At 45.5% G+C, this 23,136-nt stretch overlaps 1 protein-coding gene across 6 annotated transcripts; it reads right to left on the minus strand.

Moving 5' to 3' along the window:
• Positions 1-447: 447 nt before the first annotated feature.
• Positions 448-22,426, minus strand: LOC115164656 (BICD family-like cargo adapter 1). 6 transcript variants are annotated; one of them, XM_029717362.1, is made up of 12 exons: positions 22,143-22,426; positions 21,496-21,896; positions 20,215-20,430; positions 10,327-10,443; positions 9,189-9,200; positions 8,067-8,213; positions 7,566-7,745; positions 7,194-7,412; positions 5,342-5,485; positions 5,050-5,180; positions 4,727-4,847; positions 448-3,555 (listed from the first exon to the last, which is right to left on the minus strand). In XM_029717362.1, exons 2-12 carry the CDS (start codon positions 21,826-21,828, stop codon positions 3,370-3,372), a joined length of 1,806 nt encoding a protein of 601 aa, XP_029573222.1. In that variant the 5' UTR covers positions 21,829-21,896; positions 22,143-22,426; the 3' UTR covers positions 448-3,369. The 6 variants fall into 6 exon arrangements, 5 of the variants coding, with proteins under 5 accessions (XP_029573222.1, XP_029573220.1, XP_029573221.1 ...); XR_003869963.1 differs by adding an exon at positions 3,871-3,984 and having other exon boundaries at positions 3,467-3,555; positions 21,496-22,426; XM_029717360.1 differs by having other exon boundaries at positions 21,496-22,426.
• Positions 22,427-23,136: the final 710 nt, after the last annotated feature.

Genomic DNA, 23,136 nt, shown 5'->3' on the forward strand with positions numbered 1-23,136 from the left:
TTTATGAAGGATAAATTGCAAAAATGTAATTATTGATGATTGTCCACTAATGAGGTTGACATGAAGCTATGTTTCTTACCATATGTCTATAGTGGTGGGTCAGGGGGGAAATGGGGGTACTGATGCAAAAATAATGTATACCAAGACCTTCCACAGATTGCCCAAATTCATGGTCAGTTACCTATTTCGAAGGTTCCAGGCATTTGGAGACCCAAACAATGTTTGTCATTGGTGATTGTAAAAGGACACACACACACACACACACTGAGACCAAGTGAAATGCCAAAGAACAGGGCCCATAATGACAAGCAGATGACACACCATGGAATGTCTGCTTTTTCCAAAATATGCACAAACACACACACAAACACTCAACGCAAGAGAACATCTCTTCCTTCAGCATCCAGGATGGTTAACGGTTAATAAAATTGAGGACAGGAGACAGGCTTTAAAAAGAGTTTTCAAATGGAAAATGGAAACAATACAATTGACAGTAATTTTGGACATAACATATACATGAAGAGTAAACAACATTAAACTGAATAAACAAATACATGGATGTAAATTACAGGCCAGAGCTCTTGAACCGACCCCCCTAACCCCCTGAATGAACAGAATGGCCAAACTTTTAGACCAGAGGCCATGTCCAGGAACACCTGGTGCCAACAGGCCATGAGGCTGAGACGAGGCTGAGTTCAAGAAGAAGACAAGGATATGAGAACTAACATTCTGGTCATGGTAAGTGTTGTTTGATCTTGTTTGTAATATAGGTAAATGCTCCCTCCATGTTCAACCAACCTCTAGCTTGGCATGCAGAATATACTTCTCATCACTCCGTTCTGAGGCTGCAGTCTAGCTGTGTGTGGTTGGCTTCCTGTCCAATATAATAATGCTGCCAGTTAGTGCCTTTCCAAGCTGACCAGCTACTGGTGTTAGACCCTTAACCATTCCCACAGATCAATACAACAACACAGCTGCTTAGACTACAGACAAATAGGCAGAACTCGTTCCTTTACACGCTTAGGAAAAAAAGGTTCTATCTAGAACCTTAAAGGGTTATTGGCTGTCCCCGTAGGTGAACCCTTTGTAGAACACTGTTGGGTTCCATGTCAAACCCTCTGTAAAAATGGTTCAACATGGAACCCAAAAGGGTTCTACCTGGAACCAAAAGGGGACAGCCGAAGAACCCTTTTGGAACCCTTTTATCTAAGAGTGTAACTGTGGGCTGGAGTGAAGGCTATGGAAGCAAATCCTACTTTGTAGAAAATGTCAGTACTACCCAGAACCCCCGTTAGAAGCAAACTGGTAATGACTTTGTTTTTGTTGCCTGGCTGGTGAACACTTGATTCAAAGATTGGTCGACTGACTCACAGAATCCGAACTTGTGATACAAGAGCATAACTCTAACTTCAACAACATTCTGTGATTTGCGTGAAAGTTAGAATTACTTATTGCTTGGACAGAACTGAACAGTCACATGAAGAACTTAGAATCTCCAATCTTCACCCCTCCGCTCCCTTTCCACAGAGATCCCAATTTGTATGTAAACACTCAAAACACAAAACAAAACTACAGGGACAATGAAAGTATCATTCTAAAAAGAAAGAGTACATTTTCATTGTATGCCTTTATAAATCTATTGATTTCATCCCAACCTACTCTCAACTCTTTAAAATAACCATTCTTTGGGTTTATCCTAATCAACAACCTAACCAAATGAGATGGCGAGAAGACATCTGCATAGGTTTGCTCAGGTGCTTTAGATATGACTTCCAATACACACACAGAGGTCAGAGGACCGTGCCAGTCTCATTCTCAAACGCACCATGAGGCTTCAGATGCATCACATTTATCTACACACACTCTACAAATATGGAGTCACAGATTCTCTATGACTGGCCTGAATGGAAGCCCAAAAGCTAGGAAATAAAGTCTCCACTATCATAAGCTTTGAACCAAAGGGAATGGCAGTAGACTGTCTATATTACTGTGAGACTATAACTAAAGCACTCTGTAGGCCCTGTCAATAGGTTTTCCTGTGGAACTCGATTGGTGGTAGCTGACTGAGTAGGTTACTTTGTGTTCCAATGAATGGTCATTTGACAGTTAACTATAGCACAATATGGATGCCTTTGACTTGCCAAAGTTAGGCACTGCAGACGTATTGAGAGTCCGTTTTGACTTCCCCTTTCTCAACCTAGACTAATGTAAACAGTTGTGAGGATTTGGTCAGTTTGGAGGAAGATACTTGGCCATTGTACAGACAATGTTTGAAAATACAGTTTTCTTATCATTCTTTATATGTGAAATGTATGCTAAACGTGACATTTTAACTGTAGAAGTCCACCTGGATAGAGGCTGCAACTAACGACAGCTGTCTAGAGGTTTATTTAGATGTCAGAGACTGACAAGAGGCCTGTGTAGAAATGTCCATGGACCTGAGATAGACCCATACTCTCTGACTGGTTTTCATACATTCAGTGCTTGGTAAATGTAAGTGTCACTTTGTCATGCCATGGTTGCTCAGTTAGTATTGAGTATGATCTGAGGTAAACTTATGATCGATATACATAAAGACAAGTGATATGTTTATGGATTTACTGTGGCTTGATCTGGACATTTACACTTCTGTCTTATTTTTGTGAATGCAAAAGTTCTGTGATTTTGGTGTGTTGTGTTAGAGCTACCTTTAACTATATTAACCAATGCATTGGCATGATCATAATTGTGAAGTGCATACCAATTGAATGAAATCCATCTATTGGACTGTATTGATTGGGAATAAGGCCTCTTTGTAAATCCCTGAACACATGAATAAACCTGAGAACATGTCTGAGTTAGCTGTAACAATGCTGCTTCACACCGAGGCTGGTCCTTCTCCTTCTCGCCCTTACCCAGATCCCTGCCCCACCGTCCCAATCCCTCCACTCCAAGGCCTTGGTGAGTCCCATATTGAACACCCTCTCCCCAGATTCCTTGGCCTGTGACAGCACACAGGAGTCAGCCCTACTGTATGCATACAATCCCAGTCTGGAGTTTTGGCAGTGGGGTAAAGACGCTGGGAGGCACTACTGGGGAACTGACCTCTTTGGAGGTAATATATGTAACCCTGTTCATGTAAGCCCAATGGGTGTTTATGGGATTGTAGCCAAGGCCTCTGGGGGTGTCTTACAGTGCTACTCATTCATTCTATAAGGGTCTGTAAGGAAGGGCGTGATGGGACAGATAAAGTGCAATTGACCTCTGAACCTCTTTAGCCCCCCGTCTGACAGTCTGCATCACTACCCTTTGTCTTTAGCTTTACCTTTACTCTTTCTCTCTTTTTCTTGATCTTTTCTCTCGTGTTCACTTGGGCCAGTCCAGAGGCACTCAGTTTTTTTTGAAGAAGGAAAAGAGCCTCTTGTCTCCATCGGAGAGACGACTGGCTCGTCTGGAGGACTGGCCGGAGGGGCCCCCGCGACCCCCAGAGGGCCCAGCGAGGGTGTAGGGGGTCACCCTCCACTCCTCCTGGTGCTTTTCCATAAGCTGCTGATCAATCATACTGTGCATATCATCCTAAGAGAGAGAAAGACAGAATGAATGAGTGACAGAGAGAGAGGGTGAGCACAGTAGTGATAGATAGGTAAAATGAATGTGAGGGGATGTTAAAGAGCACAGGGGGTTTTAGAGAAGAGAAACAGGAGGCAGGAGGATGGTGTGACAGATTGGCATGGAAGTGGGCGGTTTTGGAATTGGGTGGTTTTGGGTGATCAAATGGCTTAGAATGGGTGAGCGCATTTCTGTTGAGTCAGCAGGCCATGGCATGGAATGGCTCAGCGTGGCATGGAAGAGTCGCACAGGACAGAACCAGGGTGAGATGGCACACCTCACCTCTAATGCAGAAGGGGGGGTACCACAGGGGAGAAAGGGTGGTACGGAAGCTGAGAAAGGCCACTAGATCAGAAACCACAAGAGCCACACAGTAAAGAGCCCTGAGGAGGCAAACTGCAGCCAGGGAAAGAGAGAGGAAAGAGCTGCTAGTTACGGGTGAGGGAGGGAGGGAAGGGAAAGTAATACACTGAGTCCTCAATTTAGTTAGATAGCTACTAGCCCTACTTGCTTAATTGTTTGCAGTATGTTCAATGAAAACCCAAGGTTGAAACTCATTGAGGAGTGAATTAGTACTTCAGACACTCAGGGTATTTACAGTATCGTACATGTTCACACATACACACGCTTTGGACAGTGGCAAGTTAGAGGAGAGGACAGGATGTGGTGGGGAAAAGATCACCATACACACATTTTCACCTAAACCTACAACTGTAAATTTCAGTCCACTAGTATACTCTTATTTAATGAATAAATACAGTACACATTAAGAATGAGAATTGCTGTGTGAACGTAATCATTCATACGTTTTGTCATTCGTACACATATGAGCTGTCAGATACACAATCATATGGTATCTGTTATTATATCTGTCAGTTTGACAGTCTATTCAGTTTGACAGTCCATTCAGTTTGACAGTCCATTCAGTAACAACCAGAGGACAACAATGGAAATAAGTCAGCGGACTACAATGGAAATAAGTTGTTCAACTTTATTGTGTTATCCTCCATTATTTTAAATACAATGTATCCACATGTGTGGCTGAATTGTGTTTTAAATAATCCCAAAATTCTAATGAAATAACTCATACTATGAGTGGTCTAGTGTGCCCCCTCATGAACCCTGACCTCTGACCCACCTGCCAGGCCTCCAGCTGCTGTGATAGGTTCAGCTTCTGCTGGATGGCGTCCAGGAGCTGGCTGTTTAGAGACATGATATCTATCTTACACTTGGCCAGCTCCATCTCCACCGCTTTCTTCCTGTTAGGCAGACAGACACACAGCTTAGAGACAGACAACACCTCTCTAGTTTCTATGCTCTGAATGAGAGCTTATGACTGGCCTGCTTATTCGGGAGATGACAGTAAAACAACTAATTGTTGTTATATGCTAGCCTATTACATACAGGACAAACATGCAATGTAGTTGTGCCCCAAAAATGTGCTATGTTTTATGGTCTTACTTGGAAATAGCGTCATCTCGGTCTCGTATAGCACTTTGGAGCTGTTCACTGGGGTCTCGTGCTTCAGACATGGCCCTCATACGCTCACTCTCCTCCTGTACAGAGCACATCTCCACAGAGAGCATCGCCATCTTCAGGACAGGGGAGGAATGACATAGGAGACACTCATCAGACACATTGTCAACCTCGTGAGTAAGAAATCCCATCTGTGTCTTGCTTGAATAACAAGGCTGTGTTGAAGTGATCTTGTTGGAGAACAACAGCGATGATAAAGCTCTGTGTGCAGTAGTACCTGATTATGGAGTTGTAGAACCTCTTCTTGGCTGTTCTGTGTTCTGTCCTGCTCTGCTTCGTACAGCTCTCTCACTCCTCTCAGCTCTTCCCCAAGCTTTCTGACCTGGTCCTCTAGAGCCTCCTCGTCACTACGGCGAGAACCCTGCTCACACACAACCACAACAACACACATAGACTCATTATATTGTGAATTCAGGTCAAACTCAACTCAATTCATTTGGAGTTGTTTTGAGTGTGTACTGAATATCGCACACTCTTTATTGGATGCATGAAGGAACTAAATATCTGTATAGTACATCTGGTCAGTATTTTCATATGTACAGTACCAGTCAAAGTTTGGACACACCTACTCATTGTTTTAACCATGTTATGAGGCTATACAGTGTTTGTTTACATTTACAATGTTTATAAAAACTGGAGAAAAACAATCTTATATTTTGTGTTCTCATGGAGTGTGACAGTTGAACTAAGCTCATGAGGCTTATAAGTTATATAAGTTATATTCTTCAGGGATCAATGGATATACATTATATATATATATATACACTACTGGTCAAACGTTTTAGAACACCTATTCATTCAAGGGTTTTTCTTTATTTTGACTATTTTGTACATTAATAATAGTTAAGACATCAAAACTATGAAATAACATATATGGAATCATATAGTAACCAAAAAAGTGTTAAACAAATCAAAATATATTTTAGATTTTAGATTCTTCAAAGTAGCCACCCTTGGCCTTGATGACAGCTTTGCATTCTCACAACCAGCTTCATGAGGTAGTCACCTGGAATGCTTTTCCAACAGTCTTGAAGGAGTTCCCACATATGCTGAGCACTTGTTGGCTGCTTTTCCTTCACTCTGCAGTCCAACTCATCCCAAACCATCACAATTGGGTTAAGGTCAAGTGATTGTGGAGGCCAGGTCATCTGATGCAGCACTCAATCACTCTCCTTCTTGGTCAAATAGCCCTTACACAGCCTGGAGGTGTGTTTTGGGTCATTGTCCTGTTGAAAAACAAATGATAGTCCCACTAAGCGCAAACCAGATTGGGTTGGTGTATCGCTGCAGAATGCTGTGGTAGCCATGCTGGTTAAGTGTGCCTTAAATTTTAAATATATCACCAGCAATCCCCTCCATGCTTCACAGTGGGAACCACACATGCAGAGATCATCCGTTCACCTACTCTGCGTCTCACAAAGACTTGGCGGTTGGAACCAATAATCTCAAATTTGTACTCATCAGACCAAAGGACAGATTTCCACCAGTCTAATGTCCATTGCTCATGTTTCTTGGCCCAAGCAAATCTCTTCTTATTATTGGTGTCCTTTAGTGGTGGTTTCTTTGCAGCAATTCGACCATGAAGGTCTGATTCATGCAGTCTCCTCTGAACAGTAGATGTTGAGATGTCTGTTACTTGAACTCTGTGAGGAGCAATCTGAGGTGCAGTTAATTGCCAATTGACTGACCTTCATGTCTTAAAGTAACGATGGACTGTAATTTCTCTTTGCTAATTTGAGCTGTTCTTGCCATAATATGGACTTGGTCTTTTACCAAATAGGTCTATCTTCTGTATACCCCCCTACCTTGTCACAACACAACTGATTGGCTCAAACGCATTAAAAAGGAAAGAAATTCCACAAATTAACTTCTAACAAGGCACACCTGTTAATTGAAATGCATTCCACTACCTCATGAAGCTGGTTGAGAGAATGCCAAGAGTGTGCAAAGCTGTCATCAAGTCAAAGGGTGGCTACTTTGAAACATCTCAAATATAAAATGTGTTATTTCATAGTTTTGATGTCTTCACTATTATTCTACAATGTATATCTGTGTGTGACGGTCAGTACCGTGGACTCGTTGCCGTCTAGCAGGTTCTGTGTGAGTCTGCGTAGCTCCAGTAGACTGGCATGCAGGCTCCCCATGGGAATGTCCTTGGCTGAGTATGTCTCTGAGGACTCGTCCATGGAGGAGTCTGTGGACAGGGCTGAGTCTGTGATGTCGTTGCCCCGCAGGTGGGAGACGAGCGAGCGCACCTGGCAGTAGGCCTCCCACAGCTGGAGACGAAGCTAGAGACAGAGAGGGAGAGCAGCTTAGCAAAGACTGTTTATAATACACTATGAATCCCTGATATGATATCTAGGACTCTCTGTATGCCACTCTATCTCACAAAGCAGGATGTGTGTGAGAGCGTGTGCGTGTGTGCGTGTGCATGCGTGTACCTGCTCCCTCTCCTGTTCCTGCTCCTCTTGCTCCATGCTCTGTTCTATCTCACAGAGTAGGCTGGCAGGGTGTGGGCTGAGGCCTTGTAGACTTCTCTCCTCTGTGAGCTCCTCAAAGCGGGCACTCAGATGTCTGTGGGACACCCGGACCTCCTGGAGCTCCAGCTGGCTCTGCCGTAACTGGACACACACAGCAATACAGTGGACAACAAACAGTAGACAACACAGTGGTCAACACAGTGGTCAACACAGTAGTCAACACAGTAGTCAACACAGTGGTCAACACAGTAGTCAACACAGTAGTCAACACAGTGGTCAACACAGTGGTCAACACAGTAGACAACACAGTGGTCAACACAGTGGTCAACACAGAGCACTGATACCAAACAGATCAACATGACACACTCAGACACACACACCTACAGAACATGTCTATAAACCCATATTCACACATAATACAGGAATATTATGGCACTGTACAAAGAGCGACAGACATCGTACCTGTAAGTCCTTCTCGTGGTGATGTTTCTCCAGCACTAGCGTTCTTTCCCTCAGGTTGTCAACAGTGTTCTGAAGTAGCTCGTTTTCCTCTAGCACAGCGTTAACCCGACGCTCCAGCTCTCTCTTACGCTCCGACAGCATCTTAATCTGACAAGATACACAACCCCAGTAGCCAAGTTACACATTGTGCTATGGGAACCTAGGACAGTGAAGATGTTGTTTTGTTTCGGTAGCTATCTGCACTCAGTGTTAGCCTCTATAAATCTGTTTCTCTCCTGACTGACTCTGAGGAGTTCAAATGTTCCAGAAGATTAAAGTACTCCCCCTGGTCCAAAAATGTTTGTTGCCTAGCATAGGCGTAGGAGGTTTCTGCCACCCTCATTTACAGGAATGTCTCCGTGGTAAGCTGATAGTCCAAATGGACCCGATAACAGTTTATTCCTTCATCAGTCTATAAAGTGGCCTCGGACTGAAGGCTAACATTGCACAAACACTGCACATTTCTAGCGATACAAGGAGAGTTGTTTATAATATGTCTGGTGGCAGCCTGAGCAGCTTAATCCACTAAACAAATGTCAGTTCTTGTTCTTTCTCGTTATCCCCCATCCATGCTTTGGCCTACATCTGGTAACCTACTTTACAGCGCAGTATGTGGACTTCTTTGCCACCATGTGGACTTCTTTGTAGATTAATGTTCTTCGTGTGCCCTTCAGATATTTTGGTTGACATTGCTGTGATTTTCTGTCTAGCAGGACTGTAACGTATCCATCCTTGTCACTTTAAATGAAGAAAACCCGTTGCAACCCTGGGAACACCCAGACACTGCAGTATATCTGAGCTAAATATAGAGCGGTAGCTTTTCCCTCTGCAGTAAGGGTTACTCCTCTCCAATAAGACCTACTTTTAAAGAGGAGGCTGAGAGGTATAATATATCTGTAATGTTATCATTCTATGACCCTAAGCTAGATGGCTGACATTACACATGACTGATATTACTGTGTATTCTCCTGATAAATGTTTCACAGACAGAAACATACAGTATCTTGTGCTCCATAGCAGTACAGTGGGACATGTACACGCATGCGACATGCAGCATGCAGACAAACCAATATAACCACTCACTTCTAGCCCTTGCTGCTCCAGTCAAGAGGAAGGAGTCAGTCACGGTATTAGAGGAGGGGAACAGGGAGAAATTGAATGATTGATAGAAAAGGAGGAAAAACTGACAGGGCAATATTTGTTAAAAAAAAATAAAAAATTGCCTGTAGGCTCTCTAGTCTCACCTCAGCCTGTAGGCTCTCTAGTCTCACCTCAGCCTGTAGTCTCACCTCAGCCTGTAGGCTCTCTAGTCTCACCTCAGCCTGTATTCTCTCTAGTCTCACCTCAGCCTGTAGTCTCACCTCAGCCTGTAGGCTCTCTAGTCTCACCTCAGCCTGTAGGCTCTCTAGTCTCACCTCAGCCTGTAGGCTCTCTAGTCTCACCTCAGCCTGTAGTCTCACCTCAGCCTGTAGGCTCTCTAGTCTCACCTCAGCCTGTATTCTCTCTAGTCTCACCTCAGCCTGTAGTCTCACCTCAGCCTGTATTCTCTCTAGTCTCACCTCAGCCTGTAGTCTCACCTCAGCCTGTAGGCTCTCTAGTCTCACCTCAGCCTGTAGGCTCTCTAGTCTCACCTCAGCCTGTAGGCTCTCTAGTCTCACCTCAGCCTGTATTCTCTCTAGTCTCACCTCAGCCTGTAGTCTCACCTCAGCCTGTATTCTCTCTAGTCTCACCTCAGCCTGTAGGCTCTCTAGTCTCACCTCAGCCTGTAGGCTCTCTAGTCTCACCTCAGCCTGTAGGCTCTCTAGTCTCACCTCAGCCTGTAGGCTCTCTAGTCTCACCTCAGCCTGTAGGCTCTCTAGTCTCACCTCAGCCTGTAGTCTCACCTCGGCCTGTAGGCTCTCAAGTCTCACCTCAGCCTGTTGACTCTAGTCTCACCTCAGCCTGTTGACTCTCAAGTCTCACGTCAGCCTGTTGACTCTCTAGTCTCACCTCAGCCTGTAGGCTCTCTAGTCTCACCTCAGCCTGTAGGCTCTCTAGTCTCACCTCAGCCTGTAGGCTCTCTAGTCTCACCTCAGCCTGTAGGCTCTCTAGTCTCACCTCAGCCTGTAGTCTCACCTCGGCCTGTAGGCTCTCAAGTCTCACCTCAGCCTGTTGACTCTCAAGTCTCACCTCAGCCTGTTGACTCTAGTCTCACCTCAGCCTGTTGACTCTCTAGTCTCACCTCAGCCTGTAGGCTCTCTAGTCGTGTCATGTGCTGGTTGGTAGAGATGCTCTTCTCTCTGAAGTCATCCCGTAACGAGTGGACCTGAGTGGACAGCTGCCTCTCCACATCTGTTGCCTGGAGACACACAAACACACCCCAGACACAGAGCGTGAGCACAAATACATTAACAAATAATTGTATAACATGTTATTCATACATTTCAATACAACTTGCCTCAAGGGCAATTAAGAAAGGCATTACCAGATGACAAATATGAACATCTTCCACATGTTAAACAAGGTCCATAACGGTAGGGTTGTAAAGTCCTAATTCAGAACAGCTCAGAACTCTCACAACACATCCTCACGCCACTCACACATACTTCACATTGTGCCATGTTGAGCAACGTTCTGAGTCAGTACCCAACACGGTAATGCTTGGAGTGGTATTTGATTTGACACACTGTTACCTCTGAGTCACCACAGTGTTCCTGTAACTGGTATCCAGCTGTAACTGGTTTCCAGCTGTAACTGGTATCCAACTGTTCCTGTAAAAGCACAGGTTTGAGTAACTCAATCTTTAACATCTGGAATGTTCCATTTAGAGCTTGGTCCCTACTGCCCCTTTCCCCGGCCGAGCTCATTGGACTGTTCTGATCAACAACTCACTGCCTACCAGCCGCGTGCAGATCACAAAGCCAGACCAACAGCACCTCATTAGCATAAGTGAGGCTGCACTCAGGAAGCCCAGACTCTAATGATCATCATCACTGCCATGGCAACAGATGGTGGAATCCTTCATACCCTTCACTTACTTCTCTCCAGCCTCTGCACTGAGGAGAAATATAATTGCCATATAACAAAGCAATTATTGATTTATTCACTGGAGGCAAATTTAACTTAACAGGTCGATGTCAAGATAGATAAAGCCCTGGCTGACTGAGAATATAGAGATGTGATATACTGTCTGTACACCTCTGACTACAGTATTCCCCCATAATCATGACACTTTGATATCTAATAGATCTCTGTCTTCATTAGAAATTCCACAAAACATTAATCCAACGTGCTGATTCCTGTCAACAATAATTTACATTTTAGTCATTTAGCAGAGTAATTTATCCAGAGCGACTTACATGAGCAATTAGGATTAAGTGGCTTGCTCATGGGCACATTGACCCATTTTTCACCTAGTTGCCTCAGAGATTCAAACCAGCAACCTTTCTGTTACTGGCCCAACGCTCTTAACAGCTAGGTTACCTGCCGCCCCCCGATCAAACAAACAATCAAAGGTCAGCTGTATACCGGCTCTGACAAATAACAACCAGGTGGAATCATACCTCTACATCTGTTTGCTACTGATACTCTATATCCATGGCAGATGTTTGATATGTTTGCCTCTAGGTGGCAGTCCGATGTTTATAGGATCTTTCAGTCAGCGGTTGAATTGTTGGCCACCGTGGTGACTGGTGATGCCTTCGTGAGTAGTGACTGCATGGGACAGGTAAGAACAGGAAGTTACCAAACACAGCCGCTCTCTAATGCTCTGTCCTTGTTTTAGACCTACAGGTATAATGTAATTGGACAGAGCTCTCCACCCATCTGTCTGTCTGTCTGAGTCCAAAACAGAGTTGGCTTTTCTACTACAGTCTACTGTAAGTGAGTTAGAGATTTAGGTGAGATTTATGGTTTCCCCACTGGACGTCTGTGGTGATTCGTGGAACTAGCACGGCATATTGTGTAATAATACAAGGCTTATACTCATAAATCTGCACTACACTGTGCTTTTTGGAAAGCTTTTCTAGGTGAGGAGAAATGAGTGTGTTCCATTCACACTTGAATGCACTTGTGTCCTTAAGTAACTCAGAGAGGGGTTGGAATTGTTATGTATTCTGTGTGGGAGACTAAGGGAAGAACAACCTGAAAACTCAAATCTGTGCTGTGTCATAACACTGTTTGGTCAGTGCACTATGCTTACAAAAATAACAAAAAGTTTGTTGTGGCACTCCTACAAGTCTTCTACTTCTATGTACCCCTTTTTCATAATGGCACCTTGTTGTCCCCAGTGATGCATGGGAGGAATGATATAGCCTATACCAAATGCAGAATCATAATTAGTTTGATGTATTCTTAGACATTCAGACACAGCTGCTCTACTCTGCCATTCTGAATGTGCTTCACGTTCTCCTAACCAGGCCAGGAAGATGCATACAGCTCTTCATCTCTGCTGAACTGGCTGATGTATCGGTCTCCTCGGTGGAGTTCTATGCAGAGCCCAGTCACAGTGGGAATGTGACATTTGACTCAAGTGTCACACTGCGCCTGACAGATTGAGATCAGAGGAAAAACAGGATATTTCACTGTGTTGCCAGATGTACTGATATTCCCCTTAATCTGGGAATAAAGTCCTCAGATCCCAGATCAAGCATTATCAGTACATGGGGGAAATTGGACTACTGCAACAGAATCCAGGCCAAAAACTAGGGCTCAATATGCTGAGAGACAAGCATAAATGCTAATTCTTTCTCCAGAGTCAGGACACAAAGGTACTACTTGTGCAATGTTCCCTCTCATTTCATGGGGCACTGAGCAAATGTTTGGTCTTGTGAGCAGAAACTTGAACATTGTGGGAATTTTGTGCAACTTCCGGCGCACGTTTACAGTGAACACTGAGGCTGTACCCTTACAGTTTTAGACAGAAGCCAATAGGCTATTGTGGCTTTTGGAGCATAATGTAGGTCTACCAACAAAACCAATGGAGCAAATCCCATACCATTTTCACAAGGAAATAGCTTTTGATTTCTATGATATAGCCTACAGTAGCCTGGTGTTCAATCCAGGCCTACATTGCATGAGACTTTTAAAAACGTTTTTACATTATGAAGGGTTTGACATTAATTCACGATGTTTTACTTGGTCATAGGCCAAACAGGTGACTGTAAAAGTCATTGTATTGTGTTGTATGATGCAAGAACCCACTTTACAAAATAAAATGAATTATTATTACCATACAGAGAATTAGACAATGTAGGTTACCCCTCTGCCTATTGGCTTATTTGCATATTCAAGCTTGTCTCAAAATTCAACACCGCACCTTTAATTAAGACATAAGCTTTTTACCTGACAGGCTTTTCAAATACAGCTTGAAATGTAGACTACACGTTTTGTGCTCTTGTAGGAAGCAGTATGTCCCCATTGCTGGCCTATACTTACCGATAACTGGGCTAATAACTCGCTAACTAGCAAAGAATATCAACAAATGTGCACACGCGCGGCTATGCGCTCTGATCTGAAAAACGCATTCACTCGCTGGTGATTAAAAGACCACCAACATAATTCTACTCCTTTGCGCTTTGGCTCTGCATACAACAACATCACAAACTCACACTTGCAAAGTTAGATTTGGTTTGGTTTGTTGCAATGAAAGGGGGCTGATATAATGTTGATTCGATCACAGAAAAAACGTTGATCTATATAGTGCAAACTAATGGGGCGAACTCAGTGAAGTTCAGTCTCTTGCGTCTCTGCGCGGCATGGTGTTTCTTCTGCGCCGCAGTCCTGGAGGAGGTGGCGCACGCGCACAGCTTTGTGCCAAGCCATGATCTTTCAAAGGGATAATCACAACATTCTCAAAACCCTTTCATTTACAGCAGTCTTTGTTAGGAGAGGAACAATATCTTCCCTACATAAAGGCCTAATCCATAGCATCTTTAATACAAGAACATAGCAGAGTGTCTGTGGTTTCCAGTCTAATGTTCTTGCTTACACCTATGGGTGTGGAATGGAGAGGGTGTAGGCAGATCCTTAAGGGATTTACCACTTGTATCCTCTTCATTTTTAATATCGGTAATTAAATCAGTGATTTCCAATGGCTTATCTGTTCCCTCTGTCTCTGTCTGCCCTCTCCTCAGGAAGCAGAACATACTGTACAGCACAAGCTATTATACACATATGGTTGAAGATGACTTGCAAGTCCATGTGTGTGCATGTCAGGTGGATCTGTGTTACAACCTGACATTGGGTTGGCTGTACAACACACAGTGCCGCAGAGAGCACATTCCCATGGTAACACATGAAATCTCACATATGACACCCGGGTTGTCATAGCAACCAGCGAGTGAGAGACAGGATTTATGGAGCTGTGTAACTAGGTGGCCATGTTCCTGGCATTTTCTTTAGTCATAGCACACAGTGTATTAGTTTATGGATCTATATGATGCAAGTCATGCCATGCACTAAAACAATACATATAAGTCAGTCTTCCAGTTTCCCGAGTGGCGCAGCGGTCTAAGACACTGCCTCTCAGTGCTAGAGGTGTCACTACAGACACCCTGGTTTGAATCCAGGCTGTATCACAACCGGCTGTGATTGGGAGTCCCATAGGGCAGCGCACAATTGGCCCACCGTTGTCTGGGTTTGGCCGGCCTAGGCCGTCATTGTAAATAAGAATTTGTTCTTTACTGACTTGCCTAATTAAATAAAAGTAACACAGTTTAACGTTATCAATGAAGCTCTGAATGTCAGCACCACTAATGGCAGCAGGCAGGGAGCAGCAGTAGCAGGCAGGGAGCAGTAGCAGCAGGCAGGGAGCAGTAGCAGCAGGCAGGGAGCAGCAGTAGCAGCAGGCAGGGAGCAGCAGTAGCAGGCAGGCAGGGAGCAGTAGCAGCAGGCAGGGAGCAGTAGCAGTAGCAGCAGGCAGGGAGCAGCAGCAGCAGGCAGGGAGCAGCAGTAGCAGGCAGGGAGCAGTAGCAGCAGGCAGGGAGCAGTAGCAGCAGGCAGGGAGCAGCAGTAGCAGGCAGGGAGCAGTAGCAGCAGGCAGGGAGCAGCAGCAGCAGGCAGGGAGCAGTAGCAGCAGGCAGGGAGCAGCAGTAGCAGGCAGGGAGCAGTAGCAGCAGGCAGGGAGCAGTAGAAGCAGGCAGGGAGCAGTAGCAGCAGGCAGGGAGCAGCAGGGAGCAGGAGCAGCAGGCAGGGAGCAGTAGCAGCAGGCAGGGAGCAGTAGCAGCAGGCAGAGAGCAGTAGCAGCAGGCAGGGAGCAGCAGGGAGCAGTAGCAGCAGGCAGGGAGCAGCAGTAGCAGGCAGGGAGCAGTAGCAGCAGGCAGGGAGCAGTAGCAGCAGGCAGGGAACAGTAGCAGCAGGCAGGGAGCAGCAGGGAGCAGTAGCAGCAGGCAGGGAGCAGTAGCAGCAGGCAGGGAGCAGTAGCAGCAGGCAGGGAGCAGTAGCAGCAGGCAGAGAGCAGTAGCAGCAGGCAGGGAGCAGCAGGGAGCAGTAGCAGCAGGCAGGGAGCAGCAGCAGCAGGCAGGGAGCAGTAGAAGCTAGCAGCAGGCAGGGAGCAGTAGCAGCAGGCAGGGAGCAGCAGGGAGCAGGAGCAGCAGGCAGGGAGCAGTAGCAGCAGGCAGAGAGCAGTAGCAGCAGGCAGGGAGCAGCAGGGAGCAGTAGCAGCAGGCAGGGAGCAGCAGTAGCAGGCAGGGAGCAGTAGCAGCAGGCAGGGAGCAGTAGCAGCAGGCAGGGAACAGTAGCAGCAGGCAGGGAGCAGCAGGGAGCAGTAGCAGCAGGCAGGGAGCAGTAGCAGCAGGCAGGGAGCAGTAGCAGCAGGCAGGGAGCAGCAGCAGCAGGCAGGGAGCAGTAGCAGCAGGCAGGGAGCAGTAGCAGGCAGGGAGCAGCAGGCAGGGAGCAGTAGCAGTAGCAGCAGGCAGCAGGCAGGGAGCAGTAGCAGCAGGCAGGGAGCAGTAGCAGTAGCAGCAGGCAGGGAGCAGCAGGCAGGGAGCAGTAGCAGTAGCAGCAGGCAGGGAGCAGTAGCAGTAGCAGCAGGCAGGGAGCAGTAGCAGCAGGCAGGGAGCAGTAGCAGTAGCAGCAGGCAGGGAGGGGCAGCAGGCAGGGAGCAGTAGCAGTAGCAGCAGGCAGGGAGCAGCAGCAGGTGTCCTCTGTCCCTTCGCAGCCTTAGGATCCATTCTAGACCTGATGTTTCTGTTCTTCATCACAACTGATGGCCTGGAAAGATGCCCAGTGTCTGTGTTGAACACATGGTGTGTGTTGTTCACCTAGGTGTTTTATACGGTGGTAAGTAGCCATGGATAATCGCAGAGCACAGCAGAGTATTACCCATGGCCCATGGTAATACAAAGTCAGCTCATTACAGTTAGTTGAGGTCTATGACTTTATCATAGTGTAATGCAGAGCTTCAGTGTACACATACACATAGACCTAACAAAAGGCCTTAAGGGGGTCTTAGTAACCACACAACACATTATTACTCCCATCTACACACTGGCCTTAAAACAAGCAGCTCCAATAAGGTCACTGGAGGTGCTATGGATGTCTGATCATCTTGGCGTAGCCAGAGATTTGGGGTTTTGATTTGATCAGGGTTATAACCTAAAACATGTAGGCATTTGTGCTGGAGTCAGGTCTACCCCTTTCTAAATGTGTGCTGTAATGCAATTAGAGAAATGTTCCTTCCTCGCTGGTTCACTCTGATCAGATTAGGCCTCAGGGGATTGGCCAACCTCACACCCCAGGCCAGCCAAGCCTACCAGACCAGCAGACACCACTGGGTTTAGGTGTGTTTTTATGTCTGTGCTTCTTTGAGTCTGTATGAGTAGTAAGTGTCTGTGTCTCTACAGTATGTGGCTGAATATTGTTGAATATGTTAGTGACATGTGTGGCTCTCATAGACTTAATTCTAGCTCATCGAGAATGGCTCCCGTGTCCTAGTGTATTAGTGGCAGGTTTGCACTGTCCCTTGACATGAGGGGCAATGGCTCACACACAGACAGTGCTCACACACAGACAGGGTGACAGTGTTTAATTAGCTGTGAGTGCAGTATGGAGTAGTGTTGTTGTTCTGGCTACTGATTGAATGCATAAAAAAAGGCTATTACAGAGGATTATCACCTAATCCATTCAGTGCCGCATCTTACACACTGCGTTTTACATCACTTCCTGTGGCCAGCCCCACCACACCAAGGTCATTCCTGCTGCATCCAATCAGAGACTTGGTTCCAGCAGACTATTGGTTCCTCCCTCTAATCTGTTATTATGAAAGTGCATTGTTATTGTGAGTGTAATCTTCAAAGCTTTGTTTTGAGAATGGCCATTGGAAGAGCTGTCAGACACATGATAGGATTCTAGCCATTCTCCAGGCTCTCCACTGTCATGACTGCAGCCTGCAACAGATTACCACTTATTTCTGTCACTCCTTCACAGGGGGGTGCCTTATTTTAGACTGGAATACAGTGGACACATGTGGCACTCCTGTCATGTGTCTGAGTCTGGTCCCCAGTGAAGGTGTCCAGAGTGGCCCGGTTAGAATGGAGCTTACGTTAAATAATAGATCTTAAAGAATATATCTTAAAGAATAGATCTTAAAGAATAGATCTTAAAGAATAGATCTAAAAGAATATATCTAAAAGAATAGATCTTAAAGAATAGATATTAAAGAATAGATCTAAAATAATAGATCTTAAAGAATAGATATTAAAGAATAGATCTAAAAGAATAGATCTAAAAGAATAGATCTTAAAGAATAGATCTAAAAGAATAGATCTTAAAGAATAGATCTTAAAGAATAGATCATAAAGAACAGATCTTAAAGAACCCTGGAAATGAATGTATTGCTTGTTTTGTAGTGAGCCTTGCCAGACTAAATGGTCTGTCTGTAGATAAAACAGTCAGCATCCTTGTCTCTACTAATGCTGCTACAAAGAATATGTCATTACAAAGCCAAAACATCTCCTAATCCATGTCTTCGGATAGGACTACGCGCTCACAGACAGACAAACCTACTGTAATCCTAGTAAGGCTGTTGCAGTACAAGGGGAAATGATGGGAAAGACAGACAGACAGACAGACAGACAGACAGACAGACAGACAGACAGACAGACAGACAGACAGACAGACAGACAGACAGACAGACAGACAGACAGACAGACAGACTGTAATCCTAATAAGGCTGGTGCAGTACAAGGGGAAATGATGGGGAAAGACAGAGGGAGAGCAGATGATTTAGCGCTTCTCTGGTGGCTCTACTACTGGGAGGTTTGTCAGAGTCTGGTGTGGGTTCCCTAGGAGGATGTGTTCTCAGAGCTGTGGAGTAAGCAGGCCATTGCTTAGTAACAGAGAGATTACCATGGCTGACTTCATTCATTTTATTACATAGGAGGTCTCTCTGGCATCTGACAGCAGTGAATCACGGAAGCCTGATCAATACTCTCTATTAGCACTCATAAATTACCCCCCCCCCCCATCTACACCGATTTCATATTAACCAAGGCTGCTTTTAAATCAACTGCAACTTAATTACGTACCTAGCGGGATCCATAGCAACAGACCAGTTCAAAGCCCCCTCATTGGTCAGAGACTGATGGTGGATGACATTTAATCTGATCAGAGATGGAAATGAGAGGCGAAGCAGCGGGTCTGTATAACCCAGCGGTGCTGCTGCTGTCTCTGCATCTGTAACAGCACACAGCCAGCAGCAGCCCTGGTCAGGAGGGCTAAAAACAGCCATTGACCGCTAGCTAGCTCTCTCCCTGCTGGGCTGTGGAAGGAAGCAGCATCTGCCTGACTGCAGCTCACATCTATTCCCAGGACAGACAGCCCCGCACCACAGGCATTGTCACCCACACCCACAACACTGTCACTGGTGTCACCAGAGCACATCAGCAGGCAACACCCGCCTATCTCCACATCTGAAGCTCCTCCGGCTACTAAAATGACTGTCCCTCTGACTGAAGTCAACACACAGCTTTCTCCATGTAACAGCCTTAACATACCCAGATTAAAGGTATCAATATATACCTTCAACTTGCACAAAAGCCTATCCCTGTCCCTCGCGTCACTGGAAAGCTAGTCTCGTTTAGAAACAGCTATGTAACGCCGTGCCTATCAGCCTCAGTCTGGTATGCTATTGGTAAAATGAGCAGCAGTAAAATCATTTCTAACAGTCTGTTGATGTAGAGGATATGGAATGAATGGAAACATTGGGTGTTTCTGTCCTGGAATGAATATCCATTAGGAAAAAATTGTTTTTTCAGATATTCATGTGATTTTTTTGCTGCACCTCGACTCAAGTTGGTAGAAGAGCTGTCTACTACCTTCCTGGCCGGTGTTTCCATTAGTTTCCCATTGGGATTTAGGCCTAAAAGGAATTGACCACTCTGCTAGTCATGTTGTCAGGGCAATGCCTCCCACTTTAGTTAGGTTTGAGTGATTTGACTTCGGGCTGTAGTCAACCAGCTTCTTGGTGGAGTCTAATCAACAGTATTACCTACAGCACTGTTGCTCACCTGCATCAATCCAGCCTGTCCATGGAGTCCAATCAATGAAAGCTTCTCCTGACACATGTCCATAACCCTTTACAAAGTGGATGTGTTCTGATTGAACATTTACCACCTCCACTCTCCCTGTCATCCTATCATTCTTTCTCAGTTTTTTTCTGTTCTTATCCCATCAATCATGTAGGTTATCAAAACATTTTGTTACCTAAAACATCAAATCTGTTTTAACAGCCTGTAGTTACTGCTCAATATGGATAGGAGAGTTGCATAAGTATTATGCAGCCTAAATCATTCTACATGATTCAGCATTTAAGAGGTGAACGTTCCACTTTCGATGACTTAGCATATACTGATCTGTATGAGAGAGAAAGAGAGAGAGAGAGAGAGAGAGAGAGAGAGAGAGAGAGATAGAGAGAGAGAGATTGAGACATGGGGAAAGAGATTGAAGCAGTCCATGTATGTGCATGTATGCATTCTATATGAGAAGATAGTTGTACCCTCTCTAGAAATGAACACGGCAGACTGAGACATCCAGTGCTGAGGCCCAGTGGTCCACAGACAGACAGACAGACCGATTGACAGGTCTACAGACAGACCAAAAGGTCCACAGACAGATAGTTATCTCCACTCACCCGGTTAAGTTGCTCCAGCAGGCGGTGGTTCTCTTCTGACAGCTCCCTCATAGCCGTGGACTTGTCGCGGTCGGCCTCTCTCAGCTGGACCTGATGGCGCTCCAGCTCTCCTTGCAGCTGCTGGACATCGATCTCCAGCTCCGTCACGCGGTCCCCCCACTCCCCCTCCCTACTCTCCAGCCGCCGCCGCAGCTCGTGCTTCTCCTGCTCATGGTGCTGTGGGTGAGGGGAGACAAGGGACGGGGTTAGAGATGCTACTGGACTGGAGGGACCAGGTTAGGCCTGAGACTAGTAGTAGTAGTAGTAATAGACATTGGATTGTGAAAGGATAGCACAAAGCTTCTGCTCTTTTCTATCCATAGCTTTATAAAGCTGAGGCAGGGGGTGGGGATATGAGTGTGGACTTATAATATGAGAGAACCAGGGGGTCAGGGTATGGGGGGTTGGGATGGGTGGCATGGTTGGTTACACACATGATGTAGCCCAGAGCATGTTGGGTGATCAGTCCCGAACAAAGAGGTGTGTCAGGAATAAAACATGGTTGGCAAAACACGGTTTGTAAAAGGATAACGAACAATGTTATCTTCCCCAAAAAGCTTTGAAATATCTTGATGAATACTGTGCACTGGGTAATGGCGTAGTGCTGTGTTGTTAGAGATCAGGGCCCTGAGCAGATGGAGCCTACAGTAGATACAGTAGGCCATCTCCATGGGACACTAACAGGGGATTAGTCCTTGTTCCACTCCAGGCCATGTGCTGAGTGGAGTGGGGGGTTTCAGATGTGATGAACAAAAGCTCTGCTGTCAGCGTGAACAAATGCAACAGACATCTATGGGGTTTCAGGGCTTCAGTGACACCCCAAGATGTTGTGAACACCTCTCCACCTGTGTCAATGCTACCTGTCAGTGTCAGGTAATGACAGTAAAAGCATATAAATAAAAAGTAATTGTGAGAATTGAGTGACCTCAGTCTGCTGTTAGAGCCGTGTTTTGTGCCCAAGTGTTTTTATGAGAGAGGCATTATACTGTTATTACACTGCATGGAGATTAGCTGTAAATTGTAGACAGTCTGAAAAAACTGTTTACAATGTGACATCTGCTCAATAGCACTACAATAATGGAGGACAGTCCTAATCAGTTGAATATGGTTACATACACTGCTTAACTCCACATGCATTTACTGAGACAAAAAGGATGGCCAAACAACTGAATTGAAAAACAGATCTGGAAGGACTGAATCGTGATTATACAGTATTTGGCAGTGAGTGTAAAAGCTACTTACCTCTAGTTTATCGTTAAGATCTTTGTTCATTTGCTCATATTGCTTAGTCAGGTCTTGGTTACGCTCTAGCAAAGCCTTGCCTAGTTTAGCAGCTAAAACCAAGTCCTTCTCTTTTTGACGGAAGAGCGACAACAAGTCTGTATTCTGTCCAATTACAGGCGTTTCCAATTCGGGCAACTCTTCCTCCTCGTCGTCCTGCTCCCCAGTAAGCATGGCTAATTCCTCTTCCAACGCCATCCCGAGGCCTCCAGAGTCGGTGTGTAGCAGCGAGTGGCCCTGAAATCCTCCCTTTTCTTGTGGGGTTTTGTTGCCCTGATCCACCGGGTGCTCCATGCAGTCGCTGTCCAGCTCGGTTGGTGCTGAAATCGCGGCCTTAGATGTGTGCAGGTCGAGACAGAAAGCTGACATCGCCGCCCGACGGACAAAAAAAAGAAGAGATTAGCCTACCCACTTGATTTATTCCGGTTGAACCCACTCTGTCACTGGGTCGGGCTGACCGGAGCCTCTCTGTGTCGACAATATCTCCATAGATAGGGTTCCTTGGTAGGCATATATGTTACAGTTATTAAACATCACAGCAATAGCTAACCTGTCTGACTCAAATTTCCCTCACACTCGGAAGACCACCTCCCCTAAACCGTACACACCAAGCTCTCGCTTTAATCCTGCAAACAGTGCCGCCTCCTCTGCAGCTGAGCTGACGACGAGCCTCTTGCTGTCTGCTGCTGGCTATCTTGGATGTAAAGATTGTCGGTCCACAGTGTGCTTTGTCCCCACATTAACCGCCCTGACGAACTCTCAATAGCAGTCGGTCTGTCCACCCGGTTGAGGCGGGGTCCCGGCTCCCCATAATTGTTGGCCACTTTACACCGGAGGCATTTTGCAGAACCTCAGGCTTCGGCAAAATATCCAAAATACCCACTCGAGCAGAGCGCGGGGCCGATTGCGCCACCTCCTTTCCTCCCTAGAATGCGCGCCACACGTTGCTGACGTCAACAGCAACCAGTTACAAATAAACATCGATTGGTTGAGGATGATAACGCCATTGTTATTTAGCATTATGTGTGACGTATGTGAGTATTTCTTTCGCTTTGAGTCTACAATGTTTCATAAAGCTTTTCAACGATATAATATTACATCAAGAACGTCATCTCCTAGTCCTCACAGACATGGCCCCAGGGTAAATTAGAGCAGATGTTTTGGCAGATGAATAGGGGAACACACGGGTGGTCTAGATCTGACCCCATTATTTCACAGCGGGTGTTCATGTACAAACAATGCAAAACCCACGTGATTGTCCTAATCTCTAATGTTAGGAATTTCATAGAGGAATTCCCAATGATAAACATTTCTGTTATAATAAATTCCTAACATAACACATAAAAGGTCAGTTTGCTGTTTAACCCCATCTTACTAGGCCTATATACATTATCAAACCAGAAACCAATCTACTCAGATACTATTTTATATTTTATAAACAAGGCCTAATTAGTTACCACCCTCACCCTCTGTGTCAGTCCATATTTCAATATGGTCACATGTCATCATACTAATTACCAGGAGCTTTCATATAGTAGGCTATTACAATTTATAAACTGGGTGGTTTTGAAAATACTGGACGAAAAAAGGAATGAATCCAAA

This window comes from Salmo trutta, chromosome 27 (assembly GCF_901001165.1).
Source record: "Salmo trutta chromosome 27, fSalTru1.1, whole genome shotgun sequence".
NCBI classification, from domain to species: domain Eukaryota; kingdom Metazoa; phylum Chordata; class Actinopteri; order Salmoniformes; family Salmonidae; genus Salmo; species Salmo trutta.

Excerpts from the sequence above, each read along its gene's own strand:
- LOC115164656 (XM_029717360.1), bottom strand. The coding sequence starts at position 21,903 with ATGTCAGCTTTCTGTCTCGACCTGCACACATCTAAGGCCGCGATTTCA. Across the intron at positions 5,486-7,193 it reads TAGACGGCAACGAGTCCACG|GGTTCTCGCCGTAGTGACGA; the intron begins GTACTGACCGTC and ends GTGTGTGAGCAG. Across the intron at positions 5,181-5,341 it reads TTCTACAACTCCATAATCAG|ATGGCGATGCTCTCTGTGGA; the intron begins GTACTACTGCAC and ends CCTGTCCTGAAG.